Source organism: Zophobas morio, unplaced genomic scaffold (assembly GCF_036711695.1).
Source record: "Zophobas morio isolate AGI-343-1 ecotype UQ-CSIRO unplaced genomic scaffold, CSIRO_AGI_Zmor_V1 ptg000010l, whole genome shotgun sequence".
NCBI classification, from domain to species: domain Eukaryota; kingdom Metazoa; phylum Arthropoda; class Insecta; order Coleoptera; family Tenebrionidae; genus Zophobas; species Zophobas morio.
This window is the reverse complement of record NW_026972115.1, coordinates 3,321,193-3,348,147: the sequence shown is the minus strand read 5'-3', so window position 1 is coordinate 3,348,147 and position 26,955 is coordinate 3,321,193. Positions and strand designations below refer to the sequence as shown.

Genomic DNA, 26,955 nt, shown 5'->3' with positions numbered 1-26,955 from the left:
TTAAGTTTTATGTTGTTGAAAGTAAACTATATAGTCTATAGATTAAGAAACACAAGTCGATGATTAAGCCCCTCCCACCCACGCCTATCTCAATTGTGATGAATTTTTTTATTCGACGTCAGCTGGGGGGCGGAGCTTAATTGCAAAATCGCTATTTCTTTACAAGAAATTACCGTGTGAAAAGTCACCAGGGTTGCCAGATCTGCCGATTACGTACACTTGTTTTCTTCTTTCCTTTTCGAAATCTCCTTGTACTTTTGAGAAAATAAGCATTTATTCCCTTTTTTTTTCGAAAGAGTCTATTCTCAACAATACGATCATATGTTAAACATTTTGTCACTTGGTAATTTCTTGTCCAGAAATACGGACTTCGTAATTAAGCCCCGCCCCTCGTCTCACGACGAATAAAAAAACTGATCACAAGAGTTGGGGACAGGTGGGTAGGGCATAATATTTGGCTTCTTTTTCTTAGTACATATATTTATTGTAGTTTTTTAATATTTCAATTTTTCATTTTTTTTTCGCCAAAATTGTAAAGTTTGTGACACTGAAACATCGAAAAATTATTGAAAAATCGAATAAATGATTATCCAATAATTGAAAAATGGAAAAATTCTAAAACTGTAAAACTGAAAAGGCGAAAAATTAAAAATCCAAAAAGCGGAAAATCGAAACACTGAAGAACTAAAGACCGAGACTTAAAAAAAATGGCAAGAAGAAAAAGCGAATAAATCGAAAAATTGGTAATTGACATAATCGTCTGAGCAAATAGCGGGTGGGTGGGCGGGGCTACTACTTGCTAAGATAAAACTGATTTTGGCAAAGGTCATATCCTCTAAGAAAACTGAGGGCGGGTGGGCGGGGTTAGTCCTTGCTAAGATAAGACTAATTTTGGCAAATGACATATCCTCTGACAAAATAGAGGGCAAATCGAAAAAATATGAATGTAACGATAAATTACAAGTATAGATTTGATTATATTTTGCACATTTTAGATAGGTTAAAGCAGATAACTGAGGGGAAAAATGTAGACAATTTCAATTTGTCAGTATATGCGTAACTTCAACTGTTTATGTTTATACTTCGACCGAATTCTATTACTAGCACAAACATCAGCGATTAGAAGAAAATTAAATTTGGTTGATTTTGTGTCCTCAACGCATAGGAAAGGACTGATTGATTAATTCCTACTCAGTTTTTCCCCTAAAACACTCATAAATTTGAAGAAATTAGGCAAAAATGTAAGATCACGGACAAATTTTGACTAACCATTTACCATAATTCAAATAATCTTAAAATATTTGCACGATTTCACAGCATTGTAAATTATTCTTATACAATGTTGATTTTTTTCCAAAAATCTGCATCCAAAGGGTAAAAACTCAACATGGATTCATAAATTACACATACATGGAGTATGTAGTTACATTAAATTTAAGAAACATTTGTTCTACAAAATTATAAAGTAACGTCATCATTTTTAGGGGACTATAAACGAAAAAATTTTGATTAACCATTTACCATGCTTACGATAATCTTAAAAAACTTGTAAGTTTTTAAAGCATTTGGTATTACAATTTCAAAGTTAAATCGTAAAATGTTACACAATTTTGTTTTTTTGTCCAAAAATCTGGATGTGTAGGGTGAAAACGCGACACGGATTCATGAATCACACATGTATGCAGTCCTATAAAATTAAATTTAAGTATGACATCAAAAAAAAGCTACAAATTATTAGTAATTAAAATCGTATGTTTCATCGTTTTATTTTTTAATTTATTATAAGGTGATTTATCATTTTTAACAGGTCAATTTTGACATTGAAGTGTTTTCTTTTTATTTTATCATGGTCAAAATTTTTAGAAGTTCACAACAGATGTCAAAATGTCAATTGTATCAAAGTTTAACGTTTTAGAATCGCATTTTTAATTACTTTTGATCTCAAAAAAATTAACTTTTTAAATTGGAAAACAAAATGAAAGCAAAGATACAATTTTGAACCCAAAAAAAAATCAAAATTGTATTCATATAAAAAAAAAAAAAAAAAAATGAATCGAATGCAGCGTAGAAGGAAAATGTGTTTATATGCGTTCGTCGAAGGTACGATAAATCTCTCGACTGATCGCCTTCAACTTTGACATATCCTGAATACAGAACTGATTCATGCGGCGACTCCTTTCATCTTTCATCGTCAAAAGACTTGAAAACGAAACAAAAGTATGCAAATAATCCGCACAAATCAGATAAAACTTATCGCAGGCAAAATATAGTTAAGTCGTCACTCAATGTTTACACTAACAATTATTGTTACTGGAACTGTTTCAAGTACCGAAAGTTTTAATGTCAAACAGTGGTTTTACGAGCACTAAAACATTTAACATCACAAATTAAATTTTGTTCAAGGTTAATGTCAAGCTCTTATCTGTAGTTACCATTCACAGAATAACGTTTCTGGCGAAATTCCACATCAAATAAAACCGTATCGCGGTATCGCATTTTCGAACGAAAAACGTCGTCGGCGCTATAGGGAAAAGATAAAGACAGCTGCAGCGTATTAGTTTATTAGGAAATACGTGTCATGAGAGGAAAATATACCACATTTCTTGTAACAATATAATATACAAAATTCAAACATATCACCAGTTACATAATCAATCTTCTGCAAGTATCCAGTTGCTCCTCTTAACACATGCAACATCTCCATGTTCACACCGTTAAAACTCCTACTTCTACATAGTCATTTTCGATAAATTATTGCTACCTTTGAAAACGCAACATTCTCCCAACAATATCACAAGTATTCCGCCCACGAGAACCTCAAACAAACGCAACCACAATAATGACAAGGTACTATATCACATCTCGCCAATATCAGTATCCCCGTTAGTTTGTTAATCCTTATAAAAACACGAAAAACATAAACAATATAAAATAAAAACTCGAACCAATCATTATTGTAAACGAAATGTACAAAAACAAGTTGATAAAAAAGTGGCGCAACCCCTTGCCTCAGACTTTGTCGTCGTCCGAGAGCATCTCCTCGGCCTCGGTGGCGATCTCGGCCGTCTGCATGCTCACGTCCTTCTCGGGGGTGGCGGTTTTGCTCGCCGAGCTCGACGGCTTCGCGCCGCCGCCCGACCCCTGCTCCTCGCACGACGGGCACTCGAAGTGCACGCAGTGGAACACCTCGTTGGCGGAGTTCCGCGTGCCCACGATGCGGATGAACACCACCGGCCGCGGCGGGAACCGCACCACCTGCCAGGACCTGCAGTCCTCCCGAGTGTAGTCCACCACCATCTCCCAGTCCCACACGTTCACCGACGACTCGATGTAGTAGCTGTAGGTGCGGTCGTCGCAGTCCCAGAGCAGCAGGCGCAGGCTGGAGATGACGTACGGCTGACCTGGAGAAAAGCGTATAGGAAGGTTTGCACCAACATCAAATTAAGGGACTCGCTAGACGAGGTATAACATTTTTTTGGTTATTAATATAGATGTGTCTACATCAAACTGCAGCTTTTTTCATATTCTAGGGCGCAGAGACCAGTTCAATCAACTAAAAAAATATGGCTGAGAAATATCGTAAAAAGCACCATTTTATGTTTTCTTTTCAAGTTTTTTGAGTCATAACCATCATAAAATCGCTTGAAAATTCGCACATGGATAAAACATCACTTTTTACAGGGCGCAGAATCATTAAATGTTTGTTAGTGGTACAATTTGTTTAAATAATAATGTGTTTATTAAAATCAAAATATACCACAAATTAATGCAAAATACGTCGAATAATTTTAACAGGAATATCAGAGGAAAATTAACGATCTATTGGTTAGCGGGGTTTTTAACCAAAACTAACAGTTATTGAAAAAAATGGGTATCAATTCGACAGAGTTTGAGCAGTTAGTTCAGTACTTTGCCGATAGGAGCGCCACTAAAATTTACGGAAGCGACTTTCAGGTAAAACGCTTATCGCCTGCTTTACCATAAGCTGATTGTTAGAGTTCTCGGCTGATTTTTCTAATTTATGGCAAGGAACTCAAAATTAACTTTTACGCAATGAGGTACTATCATAAAACCGAATTAAAACTGGGGAACTATAATATTTTTACTCCACTCAGGATCCTGAATTCAATACACATGATTACTAAAATTCATTGTAATATTATTGTTAATATATATTTTGCTTTCTTAATTATTAAAACTAATAAACATATTTATAATAATAAAAAATATATAAAATACAGCTTTTGTTTAACACGTATAAGTAGCTAAGTGTATCTACTACTTATCCCAGAAAGGAGGTGTTTTAAAAAAGCCCTACGCCCAGTAACTTCTCCCTTCATTGTTTACTCGAAAAAAGTGCTCGTATATGTTTTCATTTGCCGAGAGATCATTTTCAAAATATATTTATAATAAAAATATGCAAGTCTTGGTGATGAAAAATGTACTCCTAATAAATTATTAAAGTACATAAAAAAATAGAAACAAATTTTATTTATTTTAAAAAAATCTCTCGCAAAGGCAGGTTCCTCTTTCTTCTTGAATCAATTATTTCTATATTTATTCCATTGAGTGTCCATACAACAAAATAAACTTGTGAAATACCCGTAACAAGCATTTGTCCCTGGACTTGAAAGTAGTCATCATGATTCTGTCACAAATGTTTCTATTCTACATCCATGACAGGATTTTCTAAAAAATATTTAAACCATAATCGCAGTCGGGACCAGCATACGTAAATTTTTTTACGACATATTTTTTTACGAGCTTGTTTTATAGACGAACAATATTTTTTTGTTATTAAACCAGGGCCGTTTTAATCACAATATATTTACTCATCCCCTCTAAAAAATTGATGACGTCACCTCAAAATTTTGCTGAATAACTCCTATCTTAAATGAGCAAAATATGATGATTCTATATGTACTTATGATTTATCGCTACATTAATATTTTTTAGATTTGCTTATACGAGGTGTGTCAAAAAAATTAATGACTGAGTCAATATATCATATTGATTAGATCAAGAACTGCAAAAATGAATACATACTTTCAAATCTTGCAGGTGTTTTAAAGTTATTGTAAGCATGTAACCAAATATATCTGTTTATTCCCCGACGAAATTGATAACGTCATCTCAAAATTTTGCGGAATAAATTCTACCCAAAACGTGCAAAATATGACGAGTTTTTACTTGCGATTTATCATTGCTTTGATATTTTTTAGATATGCCCCCTATTTTCTCAAAGGATATGTCATTTGCCAAAGTTAGTCTTATCTTAGCAAGGACTAGTCCCGCCCACCCACCCGTCGTTTTCTCAGAGGATTATGTCATTTGCCAAAATTAGTCTTATCTTAGACAGGACTAACCCCGCCCACCCACCCGCTGTTGTCTCAGAGGATCATCTGATTTGCCAAAATCAGTTTTTTCTTAGCAAGTACTAGCCCCGCCCACCCACCCGCTATTTTCTCAGGGGATCATGTAATTTGCCAAAATTAGTCTTATGTTAGCAAGAACTGACCCCGCCCACCCGCCCTCAATTTTCTTAGAGGATATGGCCTTTGCCAAAATCAGTTTTGTCTTGGCAAGTATTAACCCCGCCCACCCAGCCGCTATTTTCTCAGAGGATTGTCATTTGCCAAAATCAGTCGTATCTTAGCAAATACTAGCATTTTGGCAAATGACATATCATCTGAGAAAATAGGGGCGGGTGGGCGAGCCTAGTACTTGCTGAGATAAGACTTATTTTGGCAAATGACATAATCCCTTGAGAAAACAGCGGGCGGGTGGGCGGGGCTAGTACATGCTAAGATAAGATTTATTTTGGCAATTGACATAATCCTCTGAAAAAACAGCGGGTGGGTGGGCGGGGCTAGTACTTGCTGAGATAAGACTTATTTTGGCAAATGACATAATCCCCTAGGAAACAGCGGGCGGGTGGGCGGGGCTAGTACTTGCTAAGATAAGACTTATTTTGGCAAATGACATAATCCTCTGAAAAAATAGCGGGTGGGTGGGCGGGGCTAGTACTTTCTAAGATAAGACTGATTTTCCCTCTATATTAATCTTGTAAAATCTTGTTAAATTTCCATAGTAACGGGTTAAATTCCTAAATCTGATTGGGTGTTTGTTTTTTGTATTTCATGCTACTTCAGGAACGAAGAAAGTTCTGTTGAACCAACTTTCGACCGATTTTTCAATTATTGGATCATCATTTATTCGATTTTCAATTGTTCAATGTTTCAGTTTGGGATTTTTTCACTGTTTCGATTCTTTAATTTTCCTTCCATTTTTAGGTTTTTCAATATTTCAGCTTTGGAATTTTGCAATATTTCGTTCCTTCAATTTTTCAAATTTTTGATATTGTGTTTTCTCGGTTTTTACATTTTTCGATATTTTAATTTTTCAGTTTTTAAAGTTTTAGGCTTTTAGATTTCTCACTATCTCGACTTTTCGATTTTTCAGTTGGATGATTTTTCAATTTGTCGAATTTTTAAATTTTAGATTTTTTGTTTTCTTTGATGTTTTGAGTTCTCGATCATTCGATTTTCTGAGTTTTCAGGCTTAGATTTTTTTTGTTGTTCAATTCTTGGATTTTAAAAATTTTTGTTTTTTAAATTTTCCTATTTGTCAACTTACTGGGATTTCAATGATTTGATTTTTTGATTGTTCAATTTCTCGATTTTTTGAATTTTTAGTTTTTGATACGATTTTTTTTTTCAAAAATTTTCAGTTTTTCAATTTATTAACTTCACGATATTTCAGTTTTACGATTTTAATTTTTTTTATTTTTCAGTTTTTAATTTTTGACGTTTCTAAATTTTTCGATTTTTCAATTTTTCGATTAACTGATTTTTTGATTTTCCCATTTCTCTATTTCTTGATTTTTCAATTCTTTCTTCAATTGTGATTTTTCAATTTTACGATTTCTGGATTTCTCAATGTTTCAGTTTTGGATTTTTTCACTTTTCCGATTCTTCAATTTTCTTTCCATTTTTCAGTTTTGAATTTTTTCACTTTTTCGATTTTTCAATTTTCGTTCCATTTTTCAGTTTTTCAGTATTTAGGTTTTTAGATTTCTCACTATCTCGACTTTTCGATTTTTCAGTTCCATGATTTTTCAGTTTGTCGAATTTTTAAATTTTAGATTTTTTGTTCTCGATCATTCAATTTTCTGAGTTTTCAGCCTTAGATTTTTTTTGTTGTTCAATTCTTGGATTTTTAAAATTTTTGTTTTTTAAATTTTCCTATTTATCAACTTACTGGGATTTCAATGATTTGATATTTTGATTGTTCAATTTCTCGATTTTTTGAATTTTTAGTTTTTGATGATTTTTTTTTTCAAAAATTTTCAGTTTTTCAATTTATTAACTTCACGATATTTCAGTTTTACGATTTTAATTTTTTTTTATTTTTCAATTTTTAGTTTTTGACGTTTCTAAATTTTTCGATTTTTCAATTTTTCGATTAACTGATTTTTTGATTTTCCCATTTCTCTATTTCTTGATTTTTCAATTCTTTCTTCAATTGTGATTTTTCAATTTTACGATTTTTTTTTCAAAAATTTTCAGTTTCCCAATTTATTAACTTCACGATATTTCAGTTTTACGATTTTCATTTTTTTTTTCAGTTTTTAATTTTTGACGTTTCTAAATTTTTCGATTTTTCAATTTTTCGATTAACTGATTTTTTGATTTTCCCATTTCTCTATTTCTTGATTTTTCAATTCTTTCTTCAATTGTGATTTTTCAATTTTACGATTTCTGGATTTTTCAATGTTTCAGTTTGGGATTTTTTCACTGTTTCGATTCTTTAATTTTCCTTCCATTTTTAGGTTTTTCAATATTTCAGCTTTGGAATTTTGCAATATTTCGTTTCTTCAATTTTTCAAATTTTTGATATTGTGTTTTCTCGGTTTTTAAATTTTTCGATATTTTAATTTTTCAGTTTTTAAAGTTTTAGCCTTTTAGATTTCTCACTATCTCGACTTTTCGATTTTTCAGTTCCATGATTTTTCAATTTGTCGAATTTTTAAATTTTGGATTTTTTTTTTTTTTTTTTTGATGTTTTGAGTTCTCGATCATTCGATTTTCTGGGTTTTCAGGCTTAGATTTTTTTTGTTGTTCAATTCTTGGATTTTTAAAATTTTCGTTTTTGAAATTGTCCTATTTATCAACTTATTGGGATTTCAATGTTTTGATTTTTTGATTGTTCAATTTCTCGATTTTTTAGTTTTTGATACGATTTTTTTTTTCAAAAATTTTCACTTTTTCAATTTATTAACTTTACGATACTTCAGTTTTGCTCGATTTCCATTTCTCAATTTTTCGACGTATTACTATTGGAATTTTTCAATTTATCGATTCTTCGATTTCTCGATTCTTCATATTTTCGGTTTCTCGAATTTCTTCATTTTTCGATTACTCAATTTTCCGATATTTCAGTTTTACGATTTTTAAATTTTTGATTTTTCAGTTTTCAATTTTTGACGTTTCTAAATTTTTCGATTTTTCAATTTTTCGATTAACTGATTTTTTGATTTTCCCATTTCTCTATTTCAGTGGTTCGCAAACTTTTATTATTGATGGCACCCTAAAATATTAAACAAAATTTGGCGGCACCCCGCCAAGAACAGTTTTAATTGTAACTAATTTATTATCAAAAACACTTTATCACGTGATTGTATAATATGTAATTGATGTTAAGATTGTTTTATAAATATTTGTTTTCCATAATTTAAGCTTGTCTTTTAAAGCCAAAATTTTATTTTTTCATTTCTACCTTGCATACTTGAATTTACATATTTTATTTAACTGTTCAAAAATATTAGTTAAATATGCTAGTTTTGTACACCAAACGTGGTCTTGAAGGAGGTCAAAAAATTGTTCAATATTTTCTGATTCAAAAAACGTTTATATTTGTTTTCTTAATTTTCAAAATCGGGAAAGAACACGGCCTTTAGATAGCCATCTTACTTCAGTATAAAGAAAATTAACATGTTCAGAACACATTTTCCATTACTGAACAGTTGTACCATATTAGTAAAATCAGATCATCAATTATTATTTTTTAAAGTTGGTTTTGTGGTTATATTTATTAAAATCATTATAAAATTTTCACGGCACCCTCTTGGGGGTTCCGCGGCACCCCAGTGTGTCGCGGCACCCAGTTTGCGAACCACTGCTCTATTTCTTATATTTTGTCTTTTTTTTCTTAATATACATGGCCATGTTTTCATAATAAGAAACTTAGAACATGATTAAAATGGTACATTTTTAAACATGTTTTAAAGTTTCATGTTGTGAAAAGGAGTCTACACATATTCAAAAAAAGACAAAATATAAGCCCGCCCACCCATCCTATCTCCATTGTGATGATCTTTTTTTATTCGGCCTGAACCAAAGGGGCGGAGTTTAACTGCAAAATATTTATTTCTTTACAAGAATAGAAAAAAAGGCAAATATGTATTTCAATTTCTAAATTTTCCGATTTTTTGATTTCTCGATCTTTTGATGTGTCGTTTCTCGATGTCTTGGTTCTTCAATTTGTTAATTTTTCGATTTCCCAATCTTTCGTCATTTCTTTTTCGGAATTTTTCAATTTGCGATTTCTCAGTTTTTCGATTCTTCATTTTTCCGATTTTTCAATTTTTAGATTTTTTTTATACATACTTCAATTTTTGATTTTTTGATTTTCGGATTTTTTAGTTTTTTATTCTTCAATTTTTTAATTTTTTAATATCGTAGATTTTAAATTTTTTTGATTTTTTAATTTTTGGCGTTTCTAAATTTTCGATTTTTCGTCTTCTCAGTTTCTGGATTAATTGATTTTCTGGGTTTTTCGACTTTTCGAGTTCTCGATTTTTTTATTTTTTAAGTGCGATTTTTCCATTTTTCAGTTATTAACCTTACAAATTTTTCGGTTTTTCATTTTTCAGGTTTTCAACTGCCCAATTTTTCGATTTTTCAATATTTTATATTCCAATTTTTCAATTTTTGGATTTCCCAAATTTTCGTCGTTTTTCAATTTGGCGATTTTTCAGTTTTTGGTTTCAATTTTCCGATTTTTCGGATTTTAGATTTTTTTAATACATATTTCGATTTTTAATTTTTAGATTTTGGGATTTTTCAGTTTTTTTTATTCTTGAATTTTTCAATTTGGGGATATTTCAATTTGTCGATTTTCCAATTTTTCGATTTTACAAATTTTTGATTTTTCAGTTTTTGACGTTTCTGGATTTTTGATTTCTCGGTTTCTCAATTTCTGGAATAATCGACTTTCTGGGTTTTTCGACTTTTCGAGCTCTCGATTTTTTGATTTTCCGGTTTTTCAATTTTTCGATTGTTAAAATTTGTGATTTTTCCATTTTTCAATTATTAAAGTTTTAAATTTTTCGGTTTTTCGATTTTTCCGGTTTTCAACTGTCTAATTTTTCGATTTTTCAATGTTTCAGTTTTTAATTTTTCAATTATGGACTGTTGCGATTTATAAATTTTTCGATTTTTTGATTTCTAGACTTTTTGAATTCTCGATTTCTTGATGTTCAGTATGTCGTTTCTCGATGTTTTAGCAATTTTTGGATTTCCCAATTTTTCGTCATTTTTCAATTTCGCGATTTTTCAGTTTTTGGATCAAATTTTCCGATTTTTCAATTTTTGACGTTTCTAAATTTTCGATTTTTTGGGTTTTTCGACTTTTCGAGTTCTCGATTTTTTCATTTTTCAAGTTCTTTAATTTTTCGGTTTTTCAATTTTTTGATTGTTACTAAACTTTTACCTAAATGCAGTTTTTCGATTTTTCAGTTTTTCAACTTCCAATTTTATGATTTTTCAATATTTTAGTTTTCAATTTTCCAATTTTGGGCTATTTCGATTTCTAAATTTTTCGATTTTTTGATTTCTCGGCTTTTCGAATTCTCGATTCCTCAATCTCTGTGTTGTTTCTCGATGTTTTAGTTTTTCAGTTTTATATCAGTTTTTCGATGTCCCAATTTTTCGTCATTTCTATTTCGGAATTTTTCAATTCAGCGGTTTCTCAGTTCTTCGATTCTTCAATTTTTCGATTTTTCAATTTTGGGATATTTCAATTCGTCGATTCTCCAATGATTCGATTTTAAAATTTTTTTATTTATCATTTTTTGACGTTTCTAAATTTTCGATTTTTTGGGTTTTTCGACTTTTCGAGTTATGATTTTTTGATTTTTCAAGTTTTCGATTGTTAAAATTTGTGATTTTTCCAATTTTCAGTCATGAAGCTTAAAAATTTTCCAATTTTTAGATTTTTTCAATGTTTCAGTTTTTAATTTTTCAATTTTGAGCTATTTCGATTTCTAGATTATTATTAATCGATTTTTTGGGTTTTTCGACTTTTCGAGTTCTCGATTTTTTGATTTTTCAAGTTTTTTCGATTGTTAAAATTTGTGATTTTTCCATTTTTCAGTCATAAAGCTTTAAAATTTTTCAATTTTTCAGTGTCCAATTTTTAGATTTTTCAATATTTCTTTCTTCAATTGTGATTTTTCAATTTTTCGATTTCTGAATTTTTCAATGTTTCAGTTTTGGATTTTTTCACTTTTCCGATTCTTCAATTTTCTTTCCATTTTTCAATTTTCCTTCCATTTTTCAGTTTTTCAGTATTTCAGTTCTGGGATTTTGCAATGTTTCGGTTCTTCAATTTTTCCATTTTTTGATGTTTCGATTTCTCCGTTTTTCAATTTTTCGATAGATATTTTAATTTTTCAATTTTTAGGTTCTAGATTTTCTGTTAATTTTTTTGTTTTCCTTGATGTTTTGATTTCTCGATTATTCGATTTTTCAAGTTCTCGGTTTAGATTTTTAGGTTTTCCAATTCTTCGATTTTTAAATTGTTTAATTTTTAGATTGTTCAGTTTATCGATTTATAAATTTTTCAATTATTAAGTTTTCGATTTTTCAATTTTGGTGTAATTTGAAAACGGTATCAATAATACAGGCAAATAAACTAATAGACGGGCTTGATAAGCCTTGTTTGCTCTACAGTGTCTAAATTTTGAATAATATAATAATTATCTCGAGTATTAAATTAAAGAAGAATTGCTGGTTGCGTTTAAGGCAACAAATGGCGCCCAATTCAAACTTGTCTCTCGTCTAGCGTTCCCCCTTAATCTCACGAGATGTACGAAAACCGACAAAACTCAGTTTCGAGCAGTTTGGGGTAAGTGTACTTACCTAGCTGGATCAGGATCGCTCCGGAGCCGAGCTGGTGACACGTATATCCCGAATCCCAATCGTAGTGTTTGGTGTCGCCGTTCAAGAGGGCGTTCCTAGAGCGGCTAACGCCCTCTATGACCACGGCGCTTTTATCCAAAGTCGCTACGTTGTAATTCGGACATATTATGTCGTTCACCATTTTGGGAATGGATGGTTTGCAACAAGCCTCGAAAGAGACCAAATGGAAAACCTAAAGTGAAAGTGGGTTTAAGTTTGCTGGGCCGAAATCGTGGAAGCTCAGTTGGCGCTGCAAGTGAAAAAGCTGCCATTTTCGGTGGCCATGATTAAGTGACGTCACCTGTACTAGTGGAAAGAAAATTACATTCTTCGGTTGTAAATAAGCGTGGAAAGGGCGAACCAAAATTGTCTACGTCGTTGTATGGTGGTGTACTACAGGGTTTGACACCGGTACTATTTCACAGTTTCATGAGTGATCTTCAACTACACACCAACTAAACTATCAACGACTACGAACTATATACTACTATTTCCGCTTCAAAGTAACTCTAACCGAAATTTCAGTCAGCACTACTACACTCTAAGGCAAAGTAAATATTGCCAACCCTAAAATCCAAAAATGTCTTACTTAGTTGACTTAAGTCGACCCACCGCGAGCAAAAATGAGTTCTTCCTCTTCAAAAATCGAAAACACTGAACAAAGAAAAAACGTGACGACAACAAATAAACATAGCATGAAGTTTTTCGGGTATCAGGCCGGGTACAACGAAAACGTGAAACAGTGCAAACATCAATAAAGGTCTTCAAAGTAGAAGAAAAACGATAAAAATCAAGCTACAAAGGTCCCACCTACCCACCCATACATTTGTTTCAAACGCTAGGCTCCTTACTCAGCTAACAGTAAAGATAGAGCAAAATTTTCTGTATTCTTCTCGTTTTTCCTGTCAAACTTTTCTTCTGCTCTGATACCCAGAAAACAAACACCATATGCCGTCTACTTTAAAACAGTTCACTACTCTAAATCAACGCCAACTCAGCTTCCAACTTCCCTTGCTTACAACGCACACGTGAGCGTGGCGAGCTGCGTTTAGGCTTCTATAACATACGCACACATCATTTTTCCTACAAACGTGTGTTCTACTCACCTTGTTGACCGTGTTATGCGTCCCCACTATCCTGATAAACTGAACAACCCGATTCTCGAAATACAAGTACTGCCAACTCCTACACGAACAGTGACTATAGTCGACGACTCTCACCCAGTCTTTTTGCTCTACGGATACCTCAATGTAGTACGAATACGACCTAAAACCCAAAAACGTGACCTCAAACCCACTCCTCCTCACAAACTACCTCAAATCCCGGTCCCACAACAACATCCGGATATGATTAATGATACTCGGAGTCCCCAACTTGATGATGATCCCTTGGTCCCCCGGTCCGTTGATCGGGTGCCTCGTGTATCCCTTCTCCATGTCGTAAGTGTAGTAATCTCCGTCGAGTAAATATTCGAGGAGTTCTCCGGCCACGACCTTCGAGCCCATTCGAGGCGACGCCACGTTTTCCTCCAGAACTAAACACAATCGAAATGTTATGGGTAAGCAAGGGAAGCGGCGGCTGCGTACTTAGTTGGCCCCGATGCGGTAAACTACTCGATCGGACGTTCGTCCTTTCGGCGATCGCGTCCAGAAGAGCGTCCGGTTTCACCAACCCGGCAGGCCTTACGACAGAAAGTAAGTCAGCAACGCTCATTAATGGTAACCTTACACACTTCATCACGAGATCGTCTTTGTCATGGTTGGCGTTGCACCAATTACAAACGCCGCGGAAAATCTCTACTTCGGGGGCGAAGAAAGAGTCTCTTTGGAGCAGTTCGACGAGCGACGCCTGCAAGCAGGGGGCGTGGTTAGGGGGGAGGAATGGGAGCACGAAATTCTTCCAAGTCAATTTTTTTCTAAACTATATGGTTTTTATAAATACACAGGCAATAGCTCCCACCGTGGTTGGGTATCCGTTTAATATATACTACACTTGACATTGCTTTTAGAGCTTAAAATTGTCATTTATACACTCCGTTGCCAAGCTACCGTTGATAATAACTTTGATGTTCAACTTTTACCGAATTTAAAGGGGTCGTTGAGGAAAAGTGGAGGATTTAAGTTGATTACTACAAAAATTTACCATGTTTTAAGTTTCTTGTTGTCGAAATAAGTCTACACGTATTAAGAAACAACGGCAAAATGTAGCCCCGCCCACTCGCCCTGTCTCAATTGTAATGATTTTTTTTAATTCGTCGTGAGCCAAGGGGGCGGAGCTTGACTGCAAAATCCTTATTTCTCTACGAGAAATTAAAAACATACCCGCCCCGATCTCAATTCTCAATTGTAGTGAATTTTTCATTCGTTGTCAGATTGAGGGGCGGGGCTTAATTGCAAGATCCGTATTTGTCTACGGTTTTTATTGTCTTCATTTCTTCATTTTTTGATTTTTGAATGTCCTGATTTTATAATTTTTCTCTTTTTCAATGTAAAATTTTGCAACGTTTGGATTTTTCAATTGGCAATTTTTCGTTTCGGTATTTTATTTTTTTATTTCTTTTTTCAGTTTTTCGATTTTTCAATTTTTCAATTTCAGATTTTTTAATTTGTTTTTTCCATTTTTGATTTGCAATTTTGCTAGTTTTCATTTTAAATATTTAAATAATTATAATTTTAAAAAAATTTCACGTTTTCAATTTTACGATTTTTTCCATTTTTCAATTATTTCTTCAGTTTTTCGGTTTTTCAATGTGACTTTTTTCAATATTTGGATTTTTCGATGTTTAAAAATTTTTCACTTTTTCAATTTTACGGTCCTAGAGTTTTTCCATTTTTCAATTATTGGATTTAAATTTTTTTTTCATTTATTCGATCTTTCAATTTTCGATTTTTAATTTTTCAATTTTTCGTTTCGGTTTTTTATTTTCTTTATTTCTTCAGTTTTTCGGTTTTTCAATGTGACATTTTTCAATGTTTGGATTTTTCGATTTTTCAATTCTTCATTTCTGCTATTTTATAATACGTAATTTTCGTTACGGTTTTTTATTTCCTTTGTTTTTTCGATTTTTGAGTTTTTGAATGTTGTGATTTTATAATTTTTCTTCTTTTCAGTGTGAAATTTTTCAGTTTTTTGAATTTTCAATTTTCCAATTTGCAGTTTTTCGGTTTTCAATTTTTCATTTTTTCAAAATTTCGATTTTTCAATGTTCAGATTTTATAATTCTTCGTTTTTTTAATTTCAATTTTTTGTTTTTTCAATTTAATTCTTCAACTTTTCATTTTTAAATTTTTCAGTTTTTCGAGTTTACACCTGTCGGATGTTTCAGTTTTTAGATTTTTCAATTTTCCATTTCAGTTTTTTATTTTCTTCATTTCTTCAGTTTTTCGGTTTTTCAATGTGACATTTTTCAATGTTTGGATTTTTCGATTTTTCAATTCTTCATTTTTGCAATTTTATAATACGTAATTTTCGTTTCGGTTTTTAATTTTCTTTATTTTTTCGATTTTTGGCTTTTTGAATGTTGTGATTTTATAATTTTTCTTCTTTTCAGTGCGAAATTTTTCAGTTTTTTGAATTTTCAATTTTCCAATTTGCAGTTTTTCGGTTTTCAATTTTTCGATTTTTTAATTTTTTGTTTTCTAAATTTTAGACCTTTCAGTTCCTCGATTCTGCAATTTTTCATTTTTTTTAAATTTCGATTTGCAGTTTCTCGTTTCGGGTTTTTATTTTCATTCTTTTCCACAATTTTTCGATTTTTCAATGTTCAGATTTTATAATTCTCCGTTTTTTTATTAATTTCAATTTTTTGTTTCTTCAATTTAACTCTTCAAGTTTTCATTTTAAAATTTTTCAGTTTTTCGATTTTACACCTTTTGGATGTTTCAGCTTTTAGATTTTTCAGTGTTTTGGTTTCGGCTTTTTATTTTTATTTCTTCATTTCTCTATTTTTCAATGTTTGGATTTTCTATTTACAATTTTTAGGTTTTTAATTTTTCAATTTCAGATTTTTTTATTATTTTTTTTTATTTTTGATTTGCAATTTTGCTAGTTTTCATTTTAAATATTAAAATAATTATAATTAAAAAAAAATCACTTTTTCAATTTTTACGATCTTGAAGTTTTTCCATTTTTCAATTATTGGATTTAATTTTTTTTTGTCATTTATTCGATCTTTCAATTTTTCGATTTTTAATTTTTCAATTTTTCGTTTCGGTTTTTTATTTTCTTTATTTCTTCAGTTTTTCGATTTTTCAATGTTTGGATTTTTCGATTTTCAATTCTTCATTTCTGGAATTTTATAATACGTAATTTTCCTAAATTTTAGACTTTTCAGTTTCCGGATTTTTCATTTTTTCAAAATTTCGATTCGCAGTTTCTCGTTTCGGGTTTTTATTTTCTTTCTTTTCCACAATTTTTCGATTTTTCGATGTTCAGATTTTATAATTCTTCGTTTTTTTAATTTCAATTTTTTTCAATTTTTTGTTTCTTCAATTTAACGACATGCAACTCTTCAAGTTTTCATGTTTAAATTTTTCAGTTTTTCGATTTTACACCCTTTGGATGGTTCAGTTCTTAGATTTTTCAGTTTTTCGTTTCGGCTTTTTATTTTTATTTCTTCAATTTTCCTATTTTTCAAAGTTCTGATTTTATAGTTTTTCTTTTTTCAATGTGAAATTTTGCAATGTTTGGATTTTCTATTTACAATTTTTAGGTTTTTCATTTATCAATTTCAGATTTTTAATTTTTCACTTTTTCAATTTTACGATCTTCGAGTTTTTTCATTTTTCAATTATTGGATTTTTTTTTTTCATTTATTCGATCTTTCAATTTTTCGATTTTTTGGTTTTTGAATGTTGTGATTTTATAATTTTTCTTTTTTTCAGTGTGAAAATTTTCAGTTTTTTGAATTTTCAATTTTCCAATTTGCAGTTTTTCGGTTTTCAATTTTTCGATTTTTTAATTTTTTTGTTTTCTAAATTTTAAGACTTCAATTTCTCGTTTTGAGTTTTTATTTTCTTTCTTTTCCACAATTTTTCGATTTTTCCATGTTCAGATTTTATAATTCTTATCAATTTCAGATTCTTAATTTTTCGTTTTTTCAATTTTTCTGGTTTTCATTTTAAATATGAAATGATTATAATTAAAAAAAAAAATTGACTTTTTCAGTTTTTCGAATTTTCGATTTGCAATTTTTCGTTTAGCCTTTTTGTTTTCTTTATTTCTTCAGTTTTTTAATTTTTCAATGTTTTGATTTTATAATTTTTCTTTTTTCGATTTTTTAATTCTTCATTTCAGCAATTTTATAATTTGCAAATTTTCGTTTCGATTTTTATTTTTTTAATTTTTTCTATTTTTCTATTTTGAATGTTGTGACTTTATAATTTTTCTTTGTTTTTCAGTGCGAAATTTTTCAACTTTCCGATTTGCAGTTTCTCGTTTCGGGTTTTTATTTTCTCTATTTTCATAACTTTCTTAACTTTCAGATTTTATAATACTTTGTTTTTTTGATTATTTTTTTTTAAATTGCAAAATCTATATTTACTTTCAAAAACCATGTTTTAAGTTTCTTGTTGTGAAAAGATGGCTATGCATATTAAGAAAAGAAAAGACAAAATATAAGCCCCACCCACCCGCCCTACCTCAATTCTGATGAGCCGAGGGGTGGAGCTTAATTGCAACATCCTTATTTCTCTACAAGAAATAAAAACATGTTTTTGAGTATTGTATTGTTGAAAGAATACTACGTATATTAAGAAAAAACAAGCCAAAGACTAAGCCCCACCCATACCTGACCTGATATAAATAGTAATGACGTTTTCATTCGTTGGCAGACCGAAAGGCGGAGCCTAATTCTAAAATCCATATTTCCTTACAAAAATTTACCATTTTAAACGTGTTTTAAGTTTCTAAGAATAAAAAAAATCATCACAATTGAGATAGGGTGGGTGGGTGGGGTTTATATTTTGCCTCTTTTTCTTAATATATTATTCTTTGAAAAACACGACACTCAAAAACATGTTTTTAATTTCTTGCAAATAAATAAGTATTTTGCAGTTAAGCTCCGCCCCCTTGATTCACGGCGAATAAAAAAAAATCATCACAATTGAGACAGGGCGGGTGGGCGGGCTTACATTTTGCCTTTTTGTTTCAATATATGTAGACTTTTTTTCACCACATTAAACTTAAAACATGTTTAAAATGGAAAATTTCTATAAGGAAATATCAATTATTGCAATTAGGTTCCGCCCCATAATTGGGAAATCCATATTTCCTTGCAAAAATATAGCATTTTAACCATTTTTTAAGCTTCTTGTTGTGAAAAGATGGCAATGTATATTAAGAAAAAAACAATATATAAGCCCCGCCCACCCACCCTACCTCAATTCTGATGATTTTTTTGTTCGTCGTAAACTGAGGGGCGGAGTTTAATTGCAAAATCTTTAATTCCCTACAATAAATAAAAAATATGTTTTTGAGTATTGTGTTGTTCAAAGAATACTTAAGAAAAAAAGAAGCCAAAAATTAAGCCCCCCCATATCGATTCCAAGCTCAATTGTGATGAATTTTTGATTCGTAAGAAAAGACGACTACTTATATTAAGAAAAAAGGCAAAATATAAGCCCCGCCCACCCACCCAATCTCAATTGTGATGAGTTTTTTTTTAATAGTCGAGAGTGTAATGAGCCGAATTTATTGCAAAATCCTTATTATTTCTCTACAAGAAATTACCATGACACCAAGACACTTTTTTGAGTATCATGTTATTCAAAGAATATTATGTATATGAAGAAAAAACAAGCCAAAGATTAAGCCCCCTAATTGCAAAATTCATGTTTCCTTACAAAAATTTGACATTTTAAATGTGTTTTAGGTTTCTAGGAATAAAAAAAATTATCACAATTGAGATAGGGTGGGTGGGCGGGGTTTATATTTTGCCTCTTTTTCTTAATATGCATATTATTCTTTGAACAACACGACACTTAAAAACATGTTTTTAATTTCTTGTAAATAAATATTTTGTAGTTAAACTCCGCCCTCTTGATTCACGACCAATAAAAAAAATCATCACAATTGAGATAGGGCGGGTGGGCGGGCTTACATTTTGCCTTTTTGTTTTAATATGTGTAGACTTTTTTTACAACAAGAAACTTAAAATATGTTCAAAATGGAAAATTTGTGTAAGGAAATATCGATTTTGCAATTAGGCTCCGCCCCATATTTGCAAAATCCGTATTTCCTTGCAAAAATTGCAATTTTAACCATGTTTTAAGTTTCTTGTTGTGAAAAAATGGCTGTTAAGAAAAAAAAAAGGCAAAATATAAGCCACGCCCACCCGCCCTGTCGCAATTCTGATGATTATTTTATTCGTTGTAAGCCGAGGGGCGGAGATTAATTATAAAATCCTAATTTTTCCACGAGAACATCATGTGAAATATGTTCTCAAGTAATTTAAAATCTGAAGGTTTCGGTAAACAGGTGATTAAATGGCTTAATATTAGTGGACCTTATTATTTCTATCAAAATTTGATTTTCGTGAAATTAGTGCCGTCAACCAGAAAAATGTCCCCCCTACTTCAGGGGATTTTTCCTTCAAGTTGGCGACATTGCACACCACCGCAATTTGATTGGTTGAAAACCCAACGTCAACGGCGAAAGTTAAAATTTGCTCGTCTCGAACGTCACCCCAAAAATGTCAATTCTAGTAACTTACAGAAGGTTAGCCAACATTTAAAATACCCTAGGGTGGCTTAAACTGAAATTCAACAATGTTTTCGTTTTTTCGTCAAATTTCGTCTAAATTAGTATGTCCGATGCTATCACGTTACCTATTACAACTAACTACATGCATATTTTTAAAACATGAAGTAAAAAATTAACAGATGGAAGAATTTCATAATCACCCTGTACACGTACAAAAAACGGAATAAAAGGAAGTCGTGTTGTTTACCTGCGACAACTGTAGAAAAGATTCGTGCGTTAATATCTCCGAGGCATGTCTGTCTAGAAACACGTGACAAACATCGACTAGTTTTTCCAACCCGTACAAGTGAGCAGTGTCCAGAATCGCACAAACGTTCCGTAAGGCAAGTAATTGCTTTAGAATGTCAGATATTGCTGTTTCTAAATCCTGGAAGCCGTACTGATGCGCCAGGCCCAAAGTGTCCAAAATTACGTCTTCCTTCAACGTCATCAGAAACATGTAACCCGTGTAAATATATTTGAGGAGGATCTTGAAGGCTTTGACTGGGGCGTCCGGCAGGACGATTTCCGACTGGTTGGACTCCTTCAGCCCCCCATACAGCAGTGCTCGAAAGTATTCGCTACGTGCAGCTAAAATCACCTACGAAAGCCGTACTAACCGTCTCTAAACAGTCGAATTTTACCTTGTGGGCGTAGAGCTTCTGCCCCTCGACGATCAGCGTGATGTCCGAGTATTCGTGACTCAGACACAACGACGAGAGATTCTCGGACAGCTGTGACAAGTGTTCGATGTCTCCTAACCTTACTACCGTGGAGTTCTTCGAGCTCGAATTTTGCATGTACTGGTGCGTGCTGCTCATCTTGTCATGAAAAACTGATAATTTAATCTTGTTGGTGCGGAACTCGTCAAGTAAGTTTAGGAAGAAGTCGATAAGGAGGTGGAGGATGTCGGACATTGTTGGAACGGTAGGGGGTTTTCGGGTACTCACATTGCGTTCGTTATCTACTGTAAGGTTGACGTTCGACTTCAGGCACTAAATATTCGAAAAAACAACACCGATAAGCTTAAAATAACACAATTGCGTCCCCCATGACAACAATCGACCAGCTGTCAAAATCGAATTTGGTAGCGCAGTGGCGCCGCTGCGGCGGCCTTGCGAACCAAACAAAAAAATAAAGCCGCTTTCACACGAAAACAACAAGTCCAACAACATGACGCAACTTCAGTAACGACACCATCATCTCTTATCCTTTTATTTATTTAATTAATAACATCTAAAAAATGTAAAAAAGTAGATACAATCTTACATGTACATTGAATCTAGAGTTTGACTTAACAAATCGTCTTTTCAAGAGAGAGATAGTGGCAACATAAAAAAACTAATTATCACTTGTTCTTAACTGTACAATAAATAGTGAAACAAAGGAAGACAATAACATTTTTTTTTGACTACTCGTCAGGACTGTACTTCGCACACACGTTCACAACCGCTCTAGTAAAATTTTTTAGCTTGATTTTCCTTGTTGTCTCTGAAACCACACGATTACCAACCAAACCACCCTACAAGTCCCACTCACCTATATATGTTGTAACCTAAAATTATCAACAATTGCACCACAGCGATGACTAAAACCGAAGTGACCGAAACGCAGCTCACACTGGGACACCCGGACGGGCTTTGATCGATTTTTTGGGCCACTTGGGCCACGTTTTGTTTGACGTGGTTCAAGCCGTCCCTCATCTCAGAAATGAGGGATTGCGTATCATACCCAACAGACTGTACTTGCGCTGTTGGTTGCTTCGCTTGGTTGTTAATGATGGTGTCAGAGCGGGTTACTAGTTCCAAAACGAACTGACTGAAAGCGCAACTTTATAAAACCAAAAACACTGCTGCAGCCAACTCACCGAATCTCGCCAAGGCTGTTAATAATTTGCTTTTGATTGTTGAAGACGGCGTCCACTTCGTGGCGCCGGATCGTGTCACCGATTGGCGGCGGCGCTTGACCCGGAACCGCCGGTGGCGCCACCCCACCGGCCGTTTGCGAAATCAAACTCATAGTTCTTTCTTGACGACCCACGATTTCGTCCAATTTGGCGTTCAACTCTCGCACCACTTGGAATATGTTGTTTTGGCCTTGGAAAATCTGTCTCAATTCGCGCTGGTTGTCGGTTTCGAACCACTCGTCCATGTCTGGTTCTTTCTAGAATTAGTAGGTGTAAACTGACCTTAACGTCGCTATAGTTACAAACACGAAAATACCTCATCTGGGTGTTCCTTCCGGTACTCCGCTTTCTGTTGCTCTAGTTTCTTTTGGTAGTCTTGGTACTCCTGTGTCAGTTTTTGTTGCTCCTCGCCTGGTACTATAACCTCAAATTTGAAAGCGCTCTTTACATTGTAACCTTGAATTACCTGCATTGACAGTTGGTACTTGTCCCGGTATATGTAAACTGTTAGTCAAGAAATGAATGACGTCGTGATCGTCGGCGAGCCCCCCTGTAGCTGCCGAAACCCCGAAGTAACCATTCTTCGGCAAAACCACATTCTCAGCCCGCAAACACACCTCATAATCCTGTTCATTGTTAGTCATCCCGTTATGGAACAACACCGTGAGAATATTCTGGTAATATTCAATCTTAGCCCTTGTGGGGAAGGGTTTGTTACGAAAATCTCTCAAGCAGCCGGACAAAAGTTGATTGCTCCCATCTCTTCAAAGATAACGTTATTCAAGCTAAAGATAAGGGGGTACTTACAGTTGATGGGCGAATTGCTTGGTCCCGTCGTTCAACACAGCCATGATGTAAGGGTTGTTGTGTTTGCCGTCGTTGTCGAACGAGTCGAAGAAGAGCCCCATCCCGACCCACATGTCCGACGACCCGAAAACATCCCCATCATAGGCCCCCTTGCTTTGCGTGAACCAAAATGCCTACGAAATCGATTTAGTGCGGGTTTGGGGGTCATGCAACACACTTACGAGACCGTCGGCCCCCACGCGCCCTCGTCCCGTTACACGGAAGGCGATGTCCACCTCCCACCAGTCGAAGTTTATGGGGGTCTTCGTCCAGATTGCGCCCTTCTGGCTTCGCAGACTCGGCGCAATTCGGACATTTTCCGCGCTGGCTATGGCATCTATAATTCAAACGTGAATCAGTCCGAAGCGTACTTTTTTCATTCATATTTCAGGCCGACTCCAACCAGATGTGTTTTTTGGTTAGATACGTGTCAAAAATCTGTCAATTTTCGGCGTGCGTGCGTCGGGCGTCTCTCTCGTTTCGTGCGAGATGGAGAGAGACGGTGCGGCGGATCTTGTCCGTGATTGGCGGACAAAACTACCTACGTGTACTTAAAAATCTACTTACTTCCACCGTATTCCCAAAACGGCACCGAACCGTCCTTTTGAGCCAAGTATGGGGGCTTGAACGAATATTTATACTCGAATTTTTTATGGACTAAATTCGCGTTCACGATATTTAAAACTGTAAATAATAACACGAAAAGTTTTTTGTTTAAATGTGAGTCTACTCTCTCCATGTTTACAACACGCGCACAATCGAGATGGTGCTGCCAACGTGACGGAGCGAAAAGAACGAGATGAGCGCTAAATTTGAGATTGGTTTAATCGTGACGATAATCAGTGAGATATGGAATTAATGACAACAGTTTGTAATTTGAAAAATTAAACTAAATTCATTATGCGATAATTATTTTTGTCGGTTTGTGAATTATTGTGTAATGATTTTATTGCAACATTCTAATTACTCGAATTTCGGTAGAGGCTACGCATCGAGAAGGAATGTGGGGGAGTTGTGACCTTGCCAACCGAAAGTGACCTTTTTAAAAAAGGTAATTTGAAAAGAACTAGTTTAATAAGGGCAATGATTATTTAAAAACACCGATATAGTAAATAGTGAACGGCTATCACGGCCTGTTTGACCCAGATTAACCCACCATACCATCAACAAATATATTCGACGTTAAGGGATAATTTTTGTTTTGTTGTTTAGTGGCCGCTTGACCGTTCAAACTTGCGAAAGTTTCGTGAATTTATGATGAAGGTTTTGCTTGCGATTTTCTGTGAGTAGTTTATGGTTCTCCACACTTAAAAAAAATTGTTTGTTGAATTTAATTTAATTAAATTCCGGACAGTTTTTTTTTGTGAAATTTTATTTATTTTTGTTTTACCATTTCGCTTACAACTGTCTATTATAATTAATTATTCACAATTATTTATAACATTAGTTAAATTTTTATTGAATCGTGTCATTGATTTAATTTAATTTACAAAATAAACACACGTTTTTTTAATCAGATCTTTTTAAATCACGTTTGGTGCTTTAGCTATGAACAGATGTCACATACGCACAGATTAATCAAAAAAATATAAATGAAAGCAGAAACAATAACTTTTTTATATAATTAAGCACAATTATATTATTTATATGGACATAAAACTATTTTTACACCTCACTTTTACACGAGAAAAATTAAAATTTTGACCCTTTTTATAATTCTGTTCTATTTTAAAATATACTAGTACATGTATGTCAATGTAAGTAGAGGTGTCCAAAAAAAATTGTCTACCCTTTTCAGAATTACCACCAGAAATTCCATTTAATTGCACCTAATTGTCACGAAAAACAACGCAATCAAGTTTTTATTGCACATTTCGAGATAAACCTTGCCCCCGGCTGCCACAATCTAATAATAAAATTACTGCTATTTATTATCGCTGCATTACCTCAAGACAATTACGCAATTCCATAAGCGATCTTATCTCCCCTAAACACTTTATCAAAAACAAACCACTTCTCGCTCATTTCCATTATTTACAATCACTGTCACTACCTGAAATGATAAATGGAGTAGTTCGTGAATTTTACAACCATTTATCAATCACTCCCACGAAAAAATCCATCTCAATCAACAATAAACAAACCATGTTGCAACAAAATTTATCGCCCTATTTTTAAACCACACCATTCACTTGAACTAGAATTTGAGCAAAATTTATGACTTTCAGGTCTAGTGCTGTCGGTGTATGGGGGCCACTACATTATACCGGGATCGCTCCCCTACGACGGCTACCATGACCTACACCTGCCCCACGACCCCCCTCTGTACCCCACGCTGGCCCGCGTTCCACAAACGGGTTTCACGTGTGCCGGGCGCCACTACGGGTACTACGCCGATGTAGCAAGCGGATGCCAGGTATCAGGACTTCCGCGCTATTACAATACCCCCTATTTTTAATTTTCAGGCCTATCACCTCTGCGAACAAAACACAGCAGCGTCGTTTCTGTGCACCAACGGGACCTTGTTTAACGAGCAGTTCCAAGTCTGCGACCAGTTCTACAATGTCAGATGTGGCTCTCCTTATATAGATTTGTAATAAATTATTTATTTGAATGTTTTGTTTTGGGGAAAGTGAGGTTATGTCGAGGCGAAGGTCGCTGCAATCAAGATAAGCGCTTAATTAATAATTACCTGCTGTGGGGGCACTTTTCACTGCAGTCGGCCTCAACGCACCCACGCAGACCGCGAAACAAGCGACTTTTTTGACCAAAATTGCACGAAATTTGAAAATAGCGCACGTTTATTATCGGCGCCATGTTGTCGGACACGCCCAGGGGTGCCAACATTTCTAGTGATTTCTAGTGACAGTTGATTTGTTTCTAAAGTTGCTGGATTTTTGGAATTGGGGCTATAATTTAAGCTTGATTACTATTTTTTGGGGCGAGTTGAGGTTATGTGAACATGTTCAACGAGTCGAATTACGACTGGGAGGCCCACAACAGGCAGGTGGCTTTCGAGGGTCGCGCGGCCTTGGACCGCACCTCCGAAAGCCTCGCCAGGTCCAACCAAATCGCCATCGAAACCGAGCAACTTGGGACCGAAGTGGTGTCCGAGCTCCACCAACAAAGAGAGTCTTTGTTGCGGACCAGAGACCGGCTCGAGAACGCCAACGAGCAGCTGGACAATGCCCGGACTATTCTCAAGCGAATGGGGCGCAACGCCATCTACAACAAGCTCATCCTCATCCTGATAATAATCACTGAAATAGCAATTCTTGTGTCGCTTTCGTACTGGAAATTTTTTACTAAGAAATAACGTGTGTATAATTTTATATTAAACATAAATAATTTACATTCTTTCTGACACTCGAGACGCTATGTTCCTCAACTGTCCGTACACTTTGGAGGGCGGCGAACCCAAAATTAGGTTGCAGATCGCCCTCCTCGCTAACTGTATGTTTTGGTAGCTCCCTAAAATGTGAATTTTGCTGTCGGCCAGAACTATCCGCGTTTTAGTGACATTTTCGATGGTGAATTTCGTGCGGCCGCCTTTCCCCGCGAGTCTGCCGATGGCGCGAGACTGGTGGTCGCCCTTGAGGGTTTTCACGTCCTTGATTTCGAAGGTCTCGATGAAGAGGTCGTCCAGACGGAGCAGGGCGAGGGCGTCGTCGACGTCGAAGCCGTACACGAACGCCTAAGGCACAATTAGTACGAGTCGACGCATAATCGGGACTTACCTTGACGAAGTCGGCCGCTTTTTGCAAATTTCCTATGTCGTCGGTCTCGTCGCACGTTTTGATCTCGACGTTGCGCGTCTTCAGGTTAAATCGGACTTGTAATTTGAGGTGTTCGACGATTGGGGTGAAAATTTTCAACCAGTTTTCCTTCAAGGGGGTGTATCTGTGGGCGGGGACGGGGATTTTCCTCACGTTGTCTTTGCTTTCGGAGTAGGATTTCGTCCGCAGGCGTTTGGGTTTGGGTTGTTTGCGGACTCTGCCCTCGATCCCGTTGTGGGTCTCCACTTCCATTGCGCTCGAGTCATTTTTCCGTTTTGGGGGCTTTCGTGGCTCGAAATTGTTGGCGTCGATGTTGATTGTGGCCATTTTTCGGTAATCTCACTCTCTTTTTTGTTAAATTGGGTGCATTACCATTTTAGGTTAGCGCACGTGTTGGTGCACACGTCAAAAAGGACAGATACGCAGTGTTGCCAACGTGACTACC

At 34.4% G+C, this 26,955-nt stretch overlaps 5 protein-coding genes across 8 annotated transcripts; 2 read left to right on the top strand and 3 right to left on the bottom strand.

Moving 5' to 3' along the window:
* Positions 1-2,545: 2,545 nt before the first annotated feature.
* Positions 2,546-21,094, bottom strand: LOC135126150 (BTB/POZ domain-containing protein 9). Of its 3 annotated transcripts, none has more exons than XM_064051984.1 (9): positions 20,933-21,094; positions 20,627-20,817; positions 20,191-20,583; positions 13,829-14,090; positions 13,557-13,776; positions 13,349-13,508; positions 13,269-13,298; positions 12,204-12,435; positions 2,546-3,401 (listed from the first exon to the last, which is right to left on the bottom strand). In XM_064051984.1, exons 2-9 carry the CDS (start codon positions 20,801-20,803, stop codon positions 3,010-3,012), a joined length of 1,866 nt encoding a protein of 621 aa, XP_063908054.1. In that variant the 5' UTR covers positions 20,804-20,817; positions 20,933-21,094; the 3' UTR covers positions 2,546-3,009. The 3 variants fall into 3 exon arrangements, with proteins under 3 accessions (XP_063908054.1, XP_063908055.1, XP_063908056.1); XM_064051985.1 differs by having other exon boundaries at positions 20,627-20,803; XM_064051986.1 differs by lacking the exon at positions 13,269-13,298 and having other exon boundaries at positions 20,933-21,093.
* Positions 21,095-21,181: 87 nt separating this feature from the next.
* LOC135126153 (protein ERGIC-53) lies at positions 21,182-23,522 on the bottom strand. The gene is made up of 8 exons (XM_064051990.1): positions 23,302-23,522; positions 22,917-23,071; positions 22,696-22,868; positions 22,355-22,650; positions 22,205-22,305; positions 21,850-22,145; positions 21,522-21,800; positions 21,182-21,473 (listed from the first exon to the last, which is right to left on the bottom strand). The coding sequence occupies exons 1-8, from the start codon at positions 23,471-23,473 to the stop codon at positions 21,437-21,439; spliced, it is 1,509 nt and encodes a 502-aa protein (XP_063908060.1). The 5' UTR covers positions 23,474-23,522; the 3' UTR covers positions 21,182-21,436.
* A 46-nt stretch (positions 23,523-23,568) lies between these two features.
* Positions 23,569-25,348, top strand: LOC135126155 (U-scoloptoxin(01)-Er1a-like). Of its 2 annotated transcripts, XM_064051992.1 has the most exons (4): positions 23,569-23,601; positions 23,716-23,785; positions 24,963-25,150; positions 25,200-25,348. In XM_064051992.1, the coding sequence occupies exons 1-4, from the start codon at positions 23,584-23,586 to the stop codon at positions 25,329-25,331; spliced, it is 408 nt and encodes a 135-aa protein (XP_063908062.1). In that variant the 5' UTR covers positions 23,569-23,583; the 3' UTR covers positions 25,332-25,348. The 2 variants fall into 2 exon arrangements, with proteins under 2 accessions (XP_063908062.1, XP_063908063.1); XM_064051993.1 differs by lacking the exons at positions 23,569-23,601; positions 23,716-23,785 and adding an exon at positions 23,841-24,016.
* A 219-nt stretch (positions 25,349-25,567) lies between these two features.
* Vti1b (Vesicle transport through interaction with t-SNAREs 1b) lies at positions 25,568-26,086 on the top strand. Its single transcript, XM_064051994.1, has one exon. It carries the CDS (start codon positions 25,697-25,699, stop codon positions 26,048-26,050), a length of 354 nt encoding a protein of 117 aa, XP_063908064.1. The 5' UTR covers positions 25,568-25,696; the 3' UTR covers positions 26,051-26,086.
* On the bottom strand, positions 26,053-26,932 carry LOC135126154 (RNA-binding protein pno1). Its single transcript, XM_064051991.1, has 2 exons — positions 26,472-26,932; positions 26,053-26,428 (listed from the first exon to the last, which is right to left on the bottom strand). The coding sequence occupies exons 1-2, from the start codon at positions 26,835-26,837 to the stop codon at positions 26,084-26,086; spliced, it is 711 nt and encodes a 236-aa protein (XP_063908061.1). The 5' UTR covers positions 26,838-26,932; the 3' UTR covers positions 26,053-26,083.
* Between the last annotated feature and the right edge of the window lie 23 nt (positions 26,933-26,955).